Source organism: Phoca vitulina, unplaced genomic scaffold (genome assembly GCF_004348235.1).
Source record: "Phoca vitulina isolate PV1807 unplaced genomic scaffold, GSC_HSeal_1.0 scaffold30, whole genome shotgun sequence".
Lineage (NCBI taxonomy): Eukaryota > Metazoa > Chordata > Mammalia > Carnivora > Phocidae > Phoca > Phoca vitulina.
Genome location: NW_022589733.1, coordinates 23,956,551 through 23,975,232, shown reverse-complemented (window position 1 = coordinate 23,975,232; position 18,682 = coordinate 23,956,551). Strand labels below are relative to the sequence as shown.

The 18,682-nt window shown below is 38.6% G+C and overlaps 1 protein-coding gene across 1 annotated transcript in view; it reads left to right on the top strand.

The window, feature by feature from the left end:
* Window positions 1-18,682, top strand: part of RFWD3 (ring finger and WD repeat domain 3) — a 46,513-nt gene that overhangs the window by 18,438 nt on the left and 9,393 nt on the right. The window contains exons 4-8 of the mRNA XM_032424442.1: window positions 5,053-5,123; window positions 6,613-6,804; window positions 6,904-6,995; window positions 16,029-16,143; window positions 16,654-16,882. Coding sequence (XP_032280333.1) covers window positions 5,053-5,123; window positions 6,613-6,804; window positions 6,904-6,995; window positions 16,029-16,143; window positions 16,654-16,882 — 699 coding nt within the window. The remainder of the gene's footprint in view (window positions 1-5,052; window positions 5,124-6,612; window positions 6,805-6,903; window positions 6,996-16,028; window positions 16,144-16,653; window positions 16,883-18,682) is intronic.

Genomic DNA, 18,682 nt, shown 5'->3' with positions numbered 1-18,682 from the left:
TACTCTCTGATACCCCAGATTGTGGTGTTTTCCCACTTAAAGGAACCAGGGCTTCTTGGAGAAATGATTTTCCAAGTCTGGGATAGAAGATACACAAGGTGAGCCTAGGGCATTTAATTGTGCTAGGAAGCAAGGAAGCCATCTCTCATGGAGTTATCGTGTCCATAGACATGGGAGCAACCTTAAAAGGGCTCCTCGTGGCTTAAGATGGGACATTTTAAACATCAAAATGAATAATGAATGTATTCTTGGATTATGGATTGAAATGTAGGTTAAAATACATCAAATCTGTTAAAAATATAAATTCCTAATTATGTACTTTTTAAAACCTCATTTATCAGCATCCTAAGTTATTAGAGCCCTGACTCATTACTCTGAAAACTGGTAAATTAAAGGATTAAGCATTTATCCTGTTTTTTCTCTGTCAACTTTATTCAGGAAAACCAAATAGTTGATGAAGGAGGTTTGCTTTTGTTAAGACTTTTTTTTTTCTTTAGAGTAGTTTAAGGTTCACAACAAAATTGAGAAGGCTCAGAGATTTCCCATGTGCATGTCTCCACACATGCATTGCCTCCTCATTATCAGCAACTCACCAGAATGGTGATTTGTTACACAGCATAATCACTCGAAGTCCATAGTTTACCTTAGGGTTCACCTTTGGGTTATACATGTTACAGATTTGGACAAATGTATAATGACATATCCATCATTATATAGAAATTTTCAGTGCCCTAAAAATTCTCTTTGCTTTGGCTATTCATTCCTTCCACCTATTACTAGGGAAGTTTTTCTAAATGAAAAATTCCAGCTAATATTCGAGCAGGAATGATAGGAAAAAGTCATAATTTCCTGACTCCTAATAAAATTATGTATCTAGGCAAAGATCAGCAGTTGATCCTAAAACCATTAGGTTGAAAGGCTAATGGGATTCCTTTTAATAGAGGGACCAGGCTGGCACCACCAGACCTTAAGGCCTTTTGATGTGTTGCAATCAGAAATATCCAGGGGGGCGCCTGACTGGCTCAGTCAGTGGAGCATGCAACTCCTGATCTTGGTGTTGTAAGTTCGAGCCCCATGTTGGATGTAGAGATTACTTCAAAATAAAATTAAAAAAAAAAGAAAAATATCCATAGCACTTAGGAAGTACTGTTGCTGCCCCCCAAAAACCCTGAATCTACTTAAGACTCTAGATAAAATAACCAGGTTGCACAGTGTATGGGAAGTAGAGGAACAAGGTAAATAATACTTGAAAGATGCAACCATTCAAATCTAAAATGTGGGACATTCTACAAATGGAACATCTAGAAAAAGATCTAAATGTATATGAAAATGTAGTATAGGGATGCCTAGGTGGCTCAGTCAGTTAAGCATCTGCTTTTTTTTATTTTATTTTATTTTTTTAATTTTATTATGTTAGTCACCATATAATACATCATTGGTTTTTTTTTTTTTTTTTTAAGATTTTATTCATTTATTCATGAGAGAGAGAGAAGCAGAGGGAGAAGCAGGCTCCCAAGGAGCAGGGAGCCCGATGTGGGACTAGATCCCAGGACCCTGGGACCATGACCTGAGCCAAAGGCAGACGCTTAACCATCTGAGCCACCGAGGCACCCACATCATTGGTTTTTGATGTGGTGATCCACGATCCATTGTTAAGCATCTACTTTTGGCTCAGGTCATGATCCCAGGGTTCCAGGGATCGAGCCCCACGTCTGGCTCCCTGCTTATCGGGAAGTCTGCTTCTCCCTTTGCCCCTCACCCCACTCATGCATTCACTCTCTCTCTCTCAAATAAATAAAATCTTAGGGAAAAAAAAAAAGAAAATTTACTATATTCTAAAGGGACCATCTCAAATCAGTGGGGAAAAGATAGACTTTTAAATTAGTCCTATTGTAAAAACTGGATTGCTAACTGGAAAACAGTAAAACTAGATTCATGGCTCATACTAGAAAATAAGATATAGTGGATCAGGGACCTAGTGTAAAACAAGAAACCATCCTAGTATTAGGAGGAATATATACGTGATAAAACCCAGAAGTAAGGAGTACTTTGAAATTTAGAGGCAGTACAAGAAAATTGCATTAAAAAATTCTTTTTTAGTTTATGACAGTGAACCAGCATAGATACTTTATGATACCACTTACATAAAATGTCTAGGAAAGGCAAGTCTATAGAGAAAAAGTAGATTAGTGATTACCTGTGGCTGCTGGTGCAGATGGGAAATGATTCTAAGTTGGCATGAGAAATCTTCAGGGGATGATAGAAATGTTTTAAAATTGGATTGTGGTGATGCTTGTACAACTCTTTAAATTTACTATAAATAAAAGTTAATATCATGAGGAAGCAATTGGTCAAATCCAGGATATAGACATTTTTCAGGACAAATGATCAGATTTCTCAAACAAATCAAGGACAAATGAGGTGAATTTTAATTTAGAACTTAGGTTCATCAACAGACATCATTAGGAGAGTGAAATGGGAACCCATTGACTGGAGAAGACATTCATAATACATATATCAGAAAAAGGGCTTATATCTAGGGTGTATAACTTTTGCAGCCTAACAGAAAAATGGGCAAAAGATTTTAAAAGGTACTTCCAAAGGAGGGTAGGCAAATGGCCACTATATATATAAAAAGACTTCATTAGTCATCAGGGAAATACAAATTAAAACCACAGTGCAGGGGCGCCTGGGTGGCTCAGTTGGTTAAGCGACTGCCTTCGGCTCAGGTCATGATCCTGGAGTCCCGGGATCGAGTCCCGCATCAGGCTCCCTGCTCAGCGGGGAGTCTGCTTCTCCCTCTGATCCTCCCCCATCTCATGCTCTCTCTCTCTGTCTCATTCTCTCTCTCAAATAAATAAAAAAAATCTTTAAAAAAAAAAAAAAAACCACAGTGCAGTAACTAATATGCATCCACCACTACAGCTAAAATTTAAGACTGACAATATCAAGTATTGGAAAGAATATAAATCGTCCAGACCTCTCATACACTGCTGGTGGGAGTGTAAATTGGTACAGACATTCAGGTAGTATCTTTACAAACTCATCTGTACATATAAAACCTGTGGCTAAGCAATTCTGCTTCTAGGTATGTAACCAAAGAAAGGAGTACATGTGTTCAATAGAAACGTACAAGAATGTAACAGTGTTGTTTGTAATGGGAAAAAACTGAAAACTACCCAAATACCCATCAGCAATAGAACAGATAAATGTGATATACTTAACACAATAAAACACGATACAGTGGTGAAAATAAATGAACCACAACTCCACATGTTAGTATGGAAGAATCTTACGAACAGTGTAGAGTAAAATTAGCAGACAAAAAAGTTGGATAACTCTGAAATGCTGTTTATATACAAAAGCAGGCAAAAGTCAATAGACGTTCCTAGAATTTAGTAAGGTGGTAACCTTTGGTGGGGGCAAATCATCTCCCCTCTACCCCCAAGAAATAAGGAGGACATAAGGTATAAAAGGCACTCTTGGGGTTTTTGGTGATGTTCTGGTATATAGTTCAGTTTGTGAGAATTCACTGAATGGAATACTGAGGATACACTTTTCTGTATATATATTCCACTTCAATAAAAGTTTGTGGGGTTTTTTGGTGTTGGGGTTTTTGTTTTTTGGTTCTAGGAGCCAGTTTAAAGGGGCTCCCACAGGTCTATGATGAGATCATTTGAGCCTCAAAAGCAAAAGGACTAAAAATTTAAAATCACCTCCTTGACCATTAATGGAGGTTTTGAAAGGTTGACGAGGAACCTGATAACCTAGGGATCAGACTGGTACCACCCGAACCCAGTATGCGCCTCCTTATGTGCTACAATCAGAAGCAAACAGTAAAAGATGTATTCTTGCTGCCCCTTTTCTTGCCAAAGAAGAAAATTGAATCTACCGAAAGCTCTAGATTTAACTGCCAGTTTTTAGGAAATATAGGTGATAGAGCAAATAAGTAAGCAGTACCTCAAGGAAGCAGTCAGTCAAATGTGGGCGGTAGGGTATTTCATAAGACAAATGACCAGATATCCTCCAACAAATCAGTGACAGGAAAGGGGTAAAAATGAGTAAAGGAGGGATGCCTGGGTGTCTCAGTCGGTTAAGCGTCCGCCTTCGGCTCAGGTCATGATGATCCCAGGGTCCTGGAATCGAGTCCCGCATCGGGCTCCTTGCTCAGCGGGGAGCCTGCTGCTCCCTCTGCCTGCCGCTCCCCCTGCTTGTGCGCGCACTCTCTCTCTCTCTGACAAATAAATAAAATCTTTTTAAAAAAATGAATGAAGGAGAATTGTTAGAGTGAAAAAAAACAGATAAAACAATCAAGCTCGTGGAGGCCTTGCTTAGATTCTGATTGCAATAAATGTGCTGTAAAGAGCAACTTGAAAACAACTGGGAAATTCTGAGTATGAACTGCGTGGATATTAGACAGTATTAAGGGATTATTGTTACTTTCCTTAGGTATGATAATAATAGTATGTGTAAAATCCTTATCAGTATTACAAAAAATTTTTTTTTTTTTTAAGATTTTATTTATTTGACAGAGAGAGACACAGTGAGAGAGGGAACACAAGCAGGGGGAGTGGGAGAGGGAGAAGCAGGCTTCCCGCTGAGCAGGAGCCCGATGCGGGGCTCGATCCCAGGACCCCGGGATCATGACCTGAGCCGAAGGCAGACGCTTAATAACTGAGCCACCCAGGCGCCCCTACAAAATTTTTATAAGTGAAGTAACATTTTAGAGTTTGTTACTAAGCATTACAAAAGAAAATAATGGGAATGGGGGCTTAGAACGAGATTGGCAAAATACTGATTTGTTTTGAAATTGGGTGATGAGTACTTGTGTGTTACTTACACTGTTCTGTCTACTTTTTATGTATATTTGAAAGTATCCAAAATAAGTTAAAAAATAAATTCACTATTACTACTTGGGGAAATTTACAGCATTATTACCAATGAGAAATGAAAAGCTGTGGTGAGCTAGGCTCTCCTGCTAGCCTCTCATACCTGACTTCTGTCTTCTTTTATGCATTACCTACCTTACTGTTCCTGGAAATGACTTGGCAGAACAAGTAGGAGGTACCTCAGCAGAGCAAGAAGTTACATGTATTGGTGGAGGAGAGACCCACCCCAAACAGGTAATATGAACATCCTTTTAAATGAAATGTTTGGATTTGCATTTAAAGAAGAGGCTGAGGGCTAAAGTGGAAAGCTTGCAGACTCTGTAGGCAGGAGGTCAGGGTGTGAGTCCAGTCTATCTTACTCAGTTATGTGACTGCTTCCTCATAGGTTTAGAAAAGCAGGGATAGAGGTAAGGATAACTTGTCTTGCCTACCTAACAAAGTTAAGTTTTGATTAAAATAGTGGATATGAATACAGTTTATGAAATATCTGGTAGAATATGATTGCTATGTGTTAAACAATTTTTGTTTACAAAGATAACACATAGTCCTTAATATGAGTTATTTACATCAGCCGTGGACTCTGCCAATCTCAAAACATCCTTGACCTACTTTTTGCATGTTTCTATATGGCCTCCATGTTTTTATTTTTTTCTTCTAGAAAAATTTTGTGTGCATGTAAATTTATTTGTGTACGTAGATGTTCTATTTTTTTAATTTACACAAAAGGGAATCTCATTCTTACTAATCACTGCATAGTGTTCAATCATAAAGAAATTTTTAGTTAACTCCTATTTTGTCGTGTACACTATAGTTCCCGTTTCTTCCTCCCTCTCTCCCTCTTTCCTCCTCCTCCCTCCCTCTTCCTTCTTTCCTTCCTTCCTTCCTTCCTTCCTTCCTTCCTTCCTTCCTTCCTTCCTCTGGTACAAATCATGCTGGACTAAGCATTTTTGTACAGTTGTCTTGCAGGTATTTGTGACTATTCATGGATGTATTTCTAGCAGAGAGATTGTCTGTGAAAGGAGAGATAGATGTGTTCAGGTTTGATAGATGAAATGCCCGATGGCCCTCTGGAAAGTCTGTGTCACTTTCTACCTGCAGCAACAGTATGGAAGTGCACCTGTCTCTTCCTTAGCCCTCAGCATTGCGTGGTGTCATCACACATCAGTTTATACCACCTAATAAATGAAAAAATGGTTTCTTACCTTAATTTGCATTTTTTAATTATAAATGAACACTTATGAACCATTTGTATTCTTTTTGTAAGCTGTTTCTATCCTTTCTTTGTTTTTCTGGGTTTCTTTTACGTATTTTCTATTCAAGTATTTTATAACTATTTGAGTTGATTATGAACCTAATTTTGAATGTTTAACAGCCTACTCTTCTGTGTTGTTGGTTATTCAGGTAACTGCTAGATTTGTTTTGTTTTTTTAATGTCTTTGTAAAGATAGCTCCTTTTCTTCATTTGAATGGAAAAAAAAAAAACCCCAAGAATTTCATAAGATCAAAGGGAAGTAATATTTTCATGGCTTCTATGAAACATTTGACCAGATTGCACTTTACAAAGAATGACAAGTGATTCAGAGGTGTTGCAGTTTTTCAGCAGCGTTTTCAGTTGGGTTTGTATTGTCTTTGTGTGGTTTTGTTGATTTGATAGAGTTGCACATCCTCTTCAAGACTGATTTTGTATTTTCTCTAATTTGAATATATTCTGGTTTCCATCTAGTCTCCCCAGAAGACCAACCCTCTTCTACCTTCTGTTTCTGTGGATGATGAAGAAGGGGACACTTGCACAATATGTTTTGAACATTGGACCAATGCTGGGGATCACCGACTCTCAGCATTACGCTGTGGACACCTCTTTGGGTATAAGTGCATTTCTAAGTGGCTCAAGGGCCAGGCAAGAAAATGTCCCCAGGTAAGAACCATAGATAAGGACTGAGCCTGTGCACAGTCAACATGTTAAGTCAGGAGGATTCCTAGAACCACACTAATTTTATCTTGTTGGGCTCTTTAGTGCAACAAGAAAGCCAAGCACAGTGACATCGTTGTTCTTTATGCCAGAACCCTGAGAGCTCTGGACACTAGTGAACATGAGCGCATGAAAAGGTAGGTGGCAAGAATCTACCTACTTGGCAAATCTGAAAAAGGAGGAATGAGTCACTCTTAATGTGGTTGTAAGGCTTTACTTGCATTGTGACGGGGGAGTCTCTGGGGGATCACTGGCAGTCTGTCTCACATTGTGATTTATAATACATGTCTGATATCTTCTGAAGGAGGTCTGCATGGTTTGCTGTCCATACAGCATTAAAAATGAGGTTTTGGAGTAACAACTAATTGTGACTTCAGCTAGCTCAATGAATGTGGGCCCCAGGCTTATTGAATGTGTACCTTCTCAGCCATAGAATGGGGAAGCCTACCTAACAATGAAGTTGATGCACAGAAAGCAGAGCTGGGAAGTGGAGAAAGACAGATTCATGGCCCTTGATTCAGCCATGCCTAAAGTTAGACTCCAATGGATTTCTCAGTTATCTAAGTCAATACGTTGGTTTTCAGTTTTAGTTTGCCAGCTTAAATAAAGTTTCTATCATATAATCTAGGGAGTATTGACCAATGTTTCATCACATAACATTTTCATTCTGGGAAAACTGACACCTGGGTCATGAAAAACTCATTCCTTGAAAGAAGGGGAAGAGTGCTCGCTTTGGCAGCACATATACGGAAGAAGGATAACAGGTGGTAACTGTGCCACTTAACTTCTGTACCTCGTGTAAGCCTCCGCTTTCAGAGCCTGAGTGCTGTGTGCTGATTGGAACAGGTAGATTCAGAAGGAATAGAGCAGCTGTTCCTTCTGCAGGAGCACTTAGCTATCCCCAAAAACTTAGAATCAGCTCTAATGCTTAAGCTGGCAGTAACGTGACCCGGGAAAGCCAAGACCGGGGTGTCTTAAGCCCTCCCCCAGTCAAAAGTCATAGAGAAACCTGCAGCCCTCCAGTAATACCTCACACCTGGTGTGGGCAGCAGACCCAAGCAGAAAGGTTCCCTGGAATTTTTGTAGCTTATTCAGATTCTTCTCTAGGGTTTACATTTCCTGCCTGCCTGTCCTTCTAAATACCATGAACATTTAATCAGGGATTCCTTGTCTTACTCTTTGTAGACAATTTATAACCACTTGGAATATTTTCCAAGTCTTAGTTTCCTCTTCCCTACAGTAGGCTTAATGATACCTTAAACAAAACAACAACAAAAAAGAGAATCTGGCGCATTATTTAAGTGTTGCCATATTTTGCTGCTCATGTCCCTAAGCCCTCCTACAACAGCACTCTATACAGAAAATTCATGAGTGAGGCTTTGCACATGTAGTGCAATGTAAGAAATTATCAGGATTTTGGAAGCCCAAGAACAGTTGCTAATAACACTGCTTAAAATAAACTTTAAGAACATTAAAAAAATAAAAATACCCACCGAGAGAGTGCAGGGACAGGGGTTTTCTCACAGTGCTGCTGTTAAGAATGTACACCGACACAACTATTTAGAGAGACCCTTGACCCTGTGCTTCAAAAGCATTTAAAACTAATTCTACTTTAGACATTTATTCTAAAGGAACGATTTGTGAAGAAGTGTGTGCAAAGATTTACTAATGGGGGGCACCTGGCTAGCTCAATTGGTGGAGTGCAACTCTTGATCTCAGGATTATAAGTTCAAGCCCCATATTGGGTGTAGTGATTATTTAAAAGTAAAATCCTTAGGGGCACATGGATGGTGGCTCAGTCAGTTAGACGACTGACTCTTTGTTTCAGCTCAGGTCGTGATCCCGTGGGTCGAGAGATCAAGCCCCACGTCACTCTGCACTCAGTGGGGAGTCTGCTTGAGATTCTCTCCCTCTGCCCCTTCGCCCACTCTCGTGAGCTCGCTCTCTCTCTCTCTCTCTCTCTCAAATGAATAAATCTTTTTAAAAATAAATAGGGGTGCCTGGGTGGCTCAGTTGGTTAAGCATCTGCCTTTGGCTCAGGTCATGATCCCAGAGTCCTGGGATAGAGCCTCGAGTCGGGCTCCCTGCTCAGCAGGGTGTCTGCTTCTCCCTCTGCCCCTCCCCCCGCTCATACTCTCTTTCGCTCTCTCTCAAATTAATAAATAAAAAAATAAAATCTTTAGAAGTAAATAAATAAATCATTTTTTAACAAAACAAAAAGATTCACTTCATGAGACTTTCCATTTAAGCATTGTTAATCCAAACCGAGAGAATTAATTGGTTGAGTAAACTGGCATATCCAGTGATGGAATACGACACATTTATTTAAACTGATGTTAAAGTGTATGTAATATTTTGTCATGTGAAAGCACATTATGGTGATTATATTTTTGCGAAATAGAAAAAATACTACAGGTAGTCACTGAGTAGTGGAATTACAGATGATTTTAATTTTCTTCTTTATTTTTTCTCGTTTGGTCCAACAAATACTTACTTGGTCCAATAAATATTTAGTGTTTTTACATGGCAGCCTTGTGAAGAGGGTAATTTTGTTGAAAAAGCTAACTTTGTAGGCACGGTTGTTAAGATATGAGTATATTTAAAACTTTGCTCATTACTCAAAGAACTCCCAAGAAACAGAAGTCCAGGACCAGGTGGCTTTACAGGTGAATTCTACCAAACATTTAAAGAAGAGTTAATATCTATTCTTTTTTTAAGGATTTATTTATTTATTTTAGTGGGGTGGGGCAGAGGGAGAGAGAGAATTCTGAAGCAGACTCCCCGCTGAGTGTGGAGCCCTACACAGGGCTTGACCCCAGGACCCCAGGATCATGACCTGAGCCCTAATCAAGACTCGGCCGCTTAACCGACTAAGCTACCCAGGCGCCCCAATACCTAATTCTTTTCAAACTTTTTCAAAAAATAGAAGAGGAAGGAAAACTTCCAAATGCATTTTATGAGTCAGTGTCACCCTGATACCAATACCAGATAAAGACACCACAAAAAAAAAGAGAACTACAGGCCAATACCTCTGATGAATATAGGTGCAGAAGTCCTCAACAAAGTATTAGCAAACCAAATCCAACAATACATTAAAAAAAAAAATCATTCACCATGATCAAGTGGGATTTATTCCCAGGATGCAAGGGTGGTTCATTATTCACAAATTAATGTGATACAGCATCTCAATAAGAGAAAGGATAAAAACCAAATAATCATTTCAATAGATGCAAAAAAAACATTTGACAAAATACAACATCCATTCATGATAAAACTCTCAACAAAGTAGGTGTAGAGGGAACAGACTTCAACATAATAAAGGCCTTATATGAAAAGCCCCACAGCTACATCATCCTTAATGGGGGGAAAAGTGGGATCTTTTCTCTTAAGGTCAGGAACAAGACAAGGATATCCACTCTCACCACAGCGATCAGATAAAATAAATAAAATAAAAGACATCCAAATTGGTAAGGAAGAAGTAAAACTTCACTATTTGCTGATGATATGGTACTGTACGTAGAGAACCCAAAGACTCCACCAAAAAACTGCCAGAACTGATAAATGAATTCAGTAAATTTGCAGAAAGAAAAATCAATGTACAGAAAACCGTTCCATTTCTATACACTAATAATGAAGCAGCAGAAAGAGAAGTTAAGAAAATAATCCCATTTATAATTGTACCAAAAATAATGAAATACCTAGGAATAAACTTAACTAAAGAGAAAGACCTATACTCTGAAAACTATAAAACATTGATGAAAGAAATTGAAGATGGCACAAATGGAAAGACATTCCATGCTCATGGATTGGAAGAACAAATATTGTTAAAATGTCTATGCTACCCAAAGTAATCTACACAATTAATGTAATCCCTATCAAAATACCAACAGCATTTTTCACAGAACTGGAACAAACAATCCTAAAATTTGTATGGAATCCTAAAAGAAAAAACTGGAGGTATCACAATTCCAGAGTTCAAGTTATATTACAAAGCTGTAGTAGTCAAAACAGTATGGTATTGGCACAAAAACAGTCACATAGTTTAATGGAACAGAATAGAAAACCCAGAAATGAATCCACAATTACATGATCAATTACTCTTTGATATAGCAGGAAAGAATATGCAATGGGGAAAGAGACAGTCTCTTCAACAAATGGTGTTGGGAAAGCTGGACAGCAACATGCAAAAGAATGAAACTGGACCACTTTCTTATACCATACACAAGAATAAACTCAAAATGGATTGAGGACCTAAATGTGAGACCTGAAACCATAATAAAGCCTAAAAAAGAGCATAATTACACTGACATCAGCAGTAGCAACATCTTTCTAGCTAGGTCTCCTGAGGCAAGGGAAACAAAAGCAAAAATAAACTACTGGGACTGCATCAAAATAAAAAGCTGCACAGCAAAGGAAACACCAACAAAAAACAACCTACTGAATGGGAGAAGATAATTTGGAAATGACCTATCTGATAAAGGGTTAGTATCCAAAATATATAAAGAACTTCTATAACTCACCACTCTAAAAACAAATAATCCAATTTTTTAAAAAATGGGCGGACAATATGAACACACATTTCTCCAAAGAAGACATCCAGATGGCCAACAGACACATGAAAAGATGCTCAATATCACTCATCATTGGGGAAATGCAAATCAAAACTATAATGAGATATCCCCTCATACCTGTCAGAATGGCTAAAAATCAAAAACAGAAGAAACAACAGGTGTTGGCGAGGATGTGGAGAAAAAAGAACCCTCTTGCACTGTTGGTAGGAATGCACACTGGAGCAGCCACTGTGGAGACAGTATGGAGGTTCCTCAAAAAGTTTAAAATAGAAATACCATATGATCCAGTAATCACACTGCTGTTTAACCATAGAATACAAAAACATTAATTCAAAGGGATGTATGCATTATTTTACAATAGCCGAAGTATGGAGGCAGCCCAAGTGGAGATGAATGGATAAAGAAGAGGTGGTATACACACACACACACACACGAATATTATTCAGCCACAAAAAAGAATGAAATCTTGCCTTATGCAACAACATGGATGGAGCTGGAGAGTGTAATACTAAATGAAATAAGCCAGTCAGAGAAAGATAAATACCGTATAATTTCATGCATATGTGGAATTTAAGAAATAAAACAAATGAGCAAAGGGGGGAGAAAAAACCAGACTTTTTAAAGATATTATTTATTTGACAGAGAGAGAGAGACACAGCAAAAGAGGGAACACAAGCAGGGGCAGAGGAAGAGGGAGAAGCAGGCTTCCCGCAGAGCAGGGAGCCCAATGCGGGACACGATCTCAGGACCCCGGGATTATGACCTGAGCCGAAGGCAGACACTTAACGACTGAGCCACCCAGGCACCCCAAAAAACAGACTCTTAACTATAGAGAACAAACAGATGGTTACCAGAGGAGAGGTGGGTGGGGGATGGGTGAAATAGGTGAAGGGGATTACGAGTACACTTACCTTGATGAGCACTGAGTAATATATGGAATTGTTGAATCACTGTATTGTACACCTGAAACTAATATAACACTATGTTAACTACGCTGGAGTTAAAAATAAACTTCTGGTTACTATAATCAATCAGTATGATGCTCCCTATCCTCTTTAGAAAATGAGAACATTTTGAAAATGCCAGTAAATACAGAAACTTAATAAAATGAACACCCTTGTACTGGATTTTATCAGATCTTAGCAAATTGCCATATTTGTTTTAGGCCTTAAAAAAATAAATCATTATAGGTAAAGCGAAAGCTTCCTTGTGAATTTCATTGTCCTTAATACCATCTCTTTCCCCAGAGGATCTATAATCATAAATCATATATAGTATGATTTAGAGTTTTTACACTTCATGCAAATGTTATTAGATTATAATTTTCCTCTGTAATTTGTTTTTTTGTTTGTTTTTTTAAAATTTTATTTATTTAGGGGCGCCTGGGTGGCTCAGTCGTTAAGTGTCTGCCTTCAGCTCAGCTCATGATCCCAGGGTTCTGGGATCAAGCCCCACATCGGGCTCCCTGCTCCGCGGGAAGCCTGCTTCTCCCTCTCCCACTGCCCCCTGTTTGTGTTCCCTCTCTCGCTGTGTTTCTCTGTCAATTAAATAAATAAATAAAATCTTAAAAAAAAATTTTTTTTTGTTTATTTATTTGAGAGAGAAAGAGAGAGCATGAGAGCAGGGTGCGGGGCAGAGGAAGAAGTAGACTCCCCGCTGAGCAGGGAGTCTGATGTGGGGCTTGATCCCAGGAGCCTGGGATCATGACCTGAGCTGAAGGCAGATGCTTAACCAACTGAGCCACCCAGGAGCCCTGTTTTTTTGTTTAGAATTATGTTTGGGGTACATATCCTAGTTGGGATAGCTCTAGCTTATTCATTCTAACTCCTGTAGAGTGTTCTAGTTCTCTAATTTAGAATTTCTCTATATGTGTTTTGTATTGGTGGACAGTTAAGGTGGTTTCCAGTTTTTGTTACTATAAGCCATCGTGCGAAGAGATGGGCAAAAGTCTCCTTATGTCTAGAAATAGAATTACTTTATCGTAGGTCACATGTAATTTCAACTTCACTAGATACTGTCAAATTGTTCTTCCAAGAAGCTGTTTCCAATTTGCACTCCCACCAGCAAAAGTAAGATTTCTCATTTTTTTCATACCCTTGTCCGCTTTGTGTTACCAGACTTAGTTTTGACAGTCTCATGGAGTCAAGTAGTATTTATTTAATTTGTATATCCTCAGTTATTAATGAAATTGGACATACTCATCTGTGAATTTTGTTTTTTATCTTTTGTTCATTTGTATTGAGCAAAATATATTGCTTATTTCTTACTGATGTACAGTTCATTGTGTTTTCCTTATACAGTTGACCCGGGGACTAGAGGCACCAACCCCTCACACAGTCAAAAATCCACATATAACTTCTTTAACTCCCCAAAACCTTAACCTGAATAGCCTACTGTTGACTAGAAACCTTACTGGTAACATATATTGATTAACATATATTTTATATGTTATATGTATTATGTACTGTATCCTTACAATAATACCTAACTTTTTCCACATTTCTAGGCTACACGGCTACACATTTCTAGGTTTATCTATGAGTTTTTTCAAATTGTTGCAAATCTCCAAAAAAATTTTCCAGTGTATTTATTGAAAAAAAATCCACTGTAAGTGGACCAGCACAGTTCAAACCCATGTTGTTCGGGGTCACCTATACTGATTCTTTGCTGGTTGTGTATATTGCAAATAGCATCTCCCATTCTGTGGCTTGTCTCTTTAACTTGTTTATGTTTTCTTTTGTTGAACATGAGTTTTTAATTTTAATGCAGTCAAATTTTATCTCTTGTTTTTTGTTTCTTTGTCCACTGCTTCAAGGTCATAAAGACATAACGTCTTCTAAAGGTTCTTCAAAAATTTTGCTTTTTATGTAGGTTTTAAATATTTTTTAAATATAGTTTTATGGATAACCAGGTGTTGTAGCATAATTATTAAGTAATATGTTCTTCCTGTATAAGTTTTCATTGCTGCCTTTATCCTAGATTAAGTTTTTGTATATGAATGGACTACTTTTAGGTCCATGGTCTCTTTGTTAATTCTTGCCCCAGTATTCCGAAGTTATAATTTAGTGTAGTTTTAAAATACCTTCTCCCACCTTGTTCTTGAAATTGACTTTGGTATTCTTGGCATTTTGCTCTTAATTTTAAAATTAGTTTCCTAAGTTCCATTTAATGCAATTTCAATCAGGATTTCAAAGGGAAAAGTTCCCTTTGAAATCCTGATTGAAATTGCATTAAATTTTTTGAGTAACTTGAGAAGTTCTGTCTTGATGATTTTGAGTCGTTCCAGCTGTGAACATTATATAATATCCTTCCTTCCACTTATTCACTGTCTTCTTGTGCCTTTTACAAGTGTACTTAGCTTCATAAAGCTCTTGCATGCTCTTTAACTTTATTCCTAGGTTGCTATTTTTAGAATTGCTCTTGTGAATGATTTTTTTTCTGTTACATTTACTAATCAGTTATCTGGCATATGGGAAATGCTGTTGATCTAAATTTTTTGTTTTAGTTCATTTATTGTTTTAGTTCATTTATTTTTTCAGTATTCTGTATACCCACCGGGGGGCTTGAGCTCAATGACTCTGAGATCAAGAATCACGCATTTCTCTGACTGAGCCAGCTAGGCACCCCAATCTAATTTCTTGATCTTAATGCCAGCACATACTTTGTGGGTTCTCTTAAACTTTCCATGAAGATAAATAGGGCAGCTTTATCCCTTCCTTTCCAGTTTTCATCTTTTTTCTATCCTATCTTACTGAGTGTAAATTTTTTTTTTTTTTGCATATTTTGAAGTGTCTTTAGGTACATGCAAATTTATAACTTTTATTCTTGGTGAATGTATGTTTTTCATTATGCGTTATTCCTCTTTATGCCTATTCATGTTTTTTGTTTGTTTTAAGATTTTATTTATTTATTTGACAGAGAGAGACACAGCGAGAGAGGGAACACAAGCAGGGGGAATGGGAAAGGGAGAAATAGGCTTCCCGCGGAGCAGCGAGCCCTATGTGGGGCTCGGTCCCAGGACCCTGGGATCATGACCTGAGCCGAAGGCAGACGCTTAACGACTGAGCCAACTAGGCGCCCCTATTCATGCTTTTCGATTCTAACTGGTCTTAGCATTTTCCCCAGTATATACCTTCTATCTTTTTAACTTCAGCCTCATTTTTGTAGTGTTATTTAATTTCAGTATCTGATGAACAACTGGTAACTTATTGTTTTCTTTTAATCCAACAGATGACCTTGGTCTTTTAACATTGTCATTTTACTCTTAAAATTTGGCCCTAACTCGAGCAGTGGGTTTGCCTCTGTTCCCTCATTTGGCACTTTTGCATTTTTGGTCTCATTTCCTAGTAAGCGCCAGATTCCTGGTCATCACTGCCTGCATTAATGCTGAATCCCAGTGACCCCTGAGTTCAGCCCTACATGCTCCTTTTCTGTAGTGTTTCTGGATGTGAGGGATTTTTTCTTTTGTTATATTTTCTTCACCATCGTGATGTATTTACAGCAAAGCGTGTGTATCTAGCATGAACTTAATCTGACATCTTGTTGGGAAGTCTTCTGTGGCCTTCCTAATCTTCACCTGTTGCTGGCTTCCCTTTCTAGTTCCTTACTGAAGGAGCAGATGCTGAGGAAGCAGGCTGAGTTAGAATCGGCGCAGTGCCGGCTCCAACTTCAAGTCCTCACTGATGAATGCAGTAAGCTTCATAGTCGTGTCCAGGTAGGTTGCCCATCCTAATCTAGAGAACTTTGGGGATAGGAATGGAAAAGGAATCTAGATGGAACTTTGGTTCATCTTAGATACAAATAAGGATTTACCAAGTTTTTCAGGAAGTAAACAAGACCAACTCTTTATTCTGTTTTTGATTAGAGCATTTATTGGAATTGTACACTCTTGAGGACGAATTCTGCAATTTGAACTTGGAACAAATTAAACAGTCGGCTGTTAATTCAAATTTTAAGTAATTTTACTTCCCTGAATCTACCAATAAAATGAGGGGTTTAGCCAAGATGACCATTGAAGACTTTCAGCCCTCCTGTTTTCTGATCTGTGCTCTTGTTGGCTCAGTTTCTTTTTGAAATACTGGGAGAACGGCAGCGGGGCTCTGGGACTCATGTCAGCATTTCCATATAACAGAGAAGAAACATTCCCATGTGAAATGAAGGAATTGTGCATGAGAGGAATATCAGACAAAAAGGCTTCACATTTACAACATTGTTTTCATTTTAGGACTTACAGAAGCTTATTGTGCAGCATCGGGATCAGATTTCACAGTCCCCCGGGGGCTCCCAAGCACGTTTCCTGAACTGCCTGCCCTCCAGCCAGAACCAGCACAAGTACCATTTCCAGAAGACCTTCACAGTGTCTCAGACAGGAAACTGCCGCATCATGGCATACTGCGATGCTCTGAGCTGCCTGGCAGTGTCACAGCCTTCTCCTCAGGCCTCCTTCCTGCCAGGTGAACAATCCAGCACCTCAGCTTTCATGTTCATTATTCGACTTCATTTATTTCTCTCCTCTCTTTTTTGTAGAATCCAGGACTCGCTAGTGGGTGAACGCTGACCACAGCCCACCAAATCACCTTTCCTAGTCTGTTAATGCAGATACTCTAAGGTGCTGCAAAGATATCTGTCCATTGGCTTCATTCTGTACATGTTATTCACCAAAAGCCCAGGAATGCTAATTAATAACTGTGATAAAGTAAGAGAAGATAGGGTACTTGGAAGCATGGGTTACTCATATAGTCCAAGGAAAAGGACAGCACTCCCTGTCTGTCCCATTAAAGTCACACGTTCATGGGGGCACCTGACTGGCTCAGTCAGTAGAGTATGAGACTTGAATTTGAGCCCCATGTTGGGTGTAGAGATTACTTAGAAAAAATTTTATTTAATAAAAATTAAATAAATAAGGTCACAGATTCATTTTAGACTAGAGATTTTTTTTTAAGATTTTATATTTTTTAAAGTAATCTCAAAAAACAAAAACAAAAAAACCCCCACAAAAACTAAAAAAGTAATCTCTACACCCAACGTGGGGCTCAAACTTAGAACCCCAACATCAAGAGTCACATGCCTTACCGACTCACCCAGACAGGTGCCCCTAGACTGGAAATATTTTTAAAAATGCTATCCCAGGGACGCCTGGGTGGCTCATTTGGTATATCATCCCACTCTTGATTTTGGCTCGGGTCGTAATCTCAGGGTCATGGGATTGAGCCCCGCGTTGGCCTCCGTGCTCAGTGGGGAATCTGCTTGGGATTCTCTCCCTCTCCCTCTGCCCTACCCCTTGCCCGTTCGTGCTCTCACTCACTTGCTCTCTGTCTCTCTAAAATAAATAAATAAATCTTAAAAAAACAAAAAATACTATCCCAAGGGCTCGTTCAAGTTGAAACAAGATTGAATACTTATTTTCAGTAGTATTCAAATTCACAAATTCTGAATAAAAGAATTTGGAAATACATTGATTAGTTATTGATAATAGTACAGTAAATACTAAATTTTCTCATATTTTGTGCTTTTTAAAAGGCTTAATTTTAGGTTGTCTTAATGTTGAAAACCCTCACATGCTTAATGTTGAAATCTCCTCACATGCCCAGTTAAATCATTCCTGATTGTAGTAGATGTTTCTTTCCACAGTCTTCAGCATATGATTTCTCCCAGCTGTCAGGTCGTTTTGCTTCAGCCTGATTTCCTGTTTACCCACTTAGAAGTTCCATTCAAACACTTCAAAACTGTATCCCCCTAAACTTAGGTATATATAGAATTAGAAGTAGAATTCCTAGATTATTGTATATTTTTCTATTCACTGATAGCTGGGAGTTGAGAGAAGCTCTAGTTAAGGGGAATTTAAAAGAATTGTTTATAATGTTTCTATGTCCCATCCACATCTTTTTTTTTTTTTTTTTTTTTATCTGAGAGAAAGAATGGGAGACAGAGAGCATGAGAGGGGGAGGATCAGAGGGAGAAGCAGACTCCCCGCTGAGCAGGGAGTCCGATGCGGGACTCGATCCCGAGACTCCAGGATCATGCCCTGAGCCGAAGGCAGTTGCTTAACCAGCTGAGCCACCCAGGTGCCCCCATCCACATCTTTAATAAAAGATTTATCATAAAACCCTTCCCTACAAACTGGGAAAATACTTATTTCTTTGAATTGTTCCCCCAATTGGGTGTGATCTATTCCTTTTGCCTTAATGCATCTATTCCACACAGCACAGCCAGGTCTTGATAGCTTGTTGGCACTAATTTCTCTTTGTTTCCCT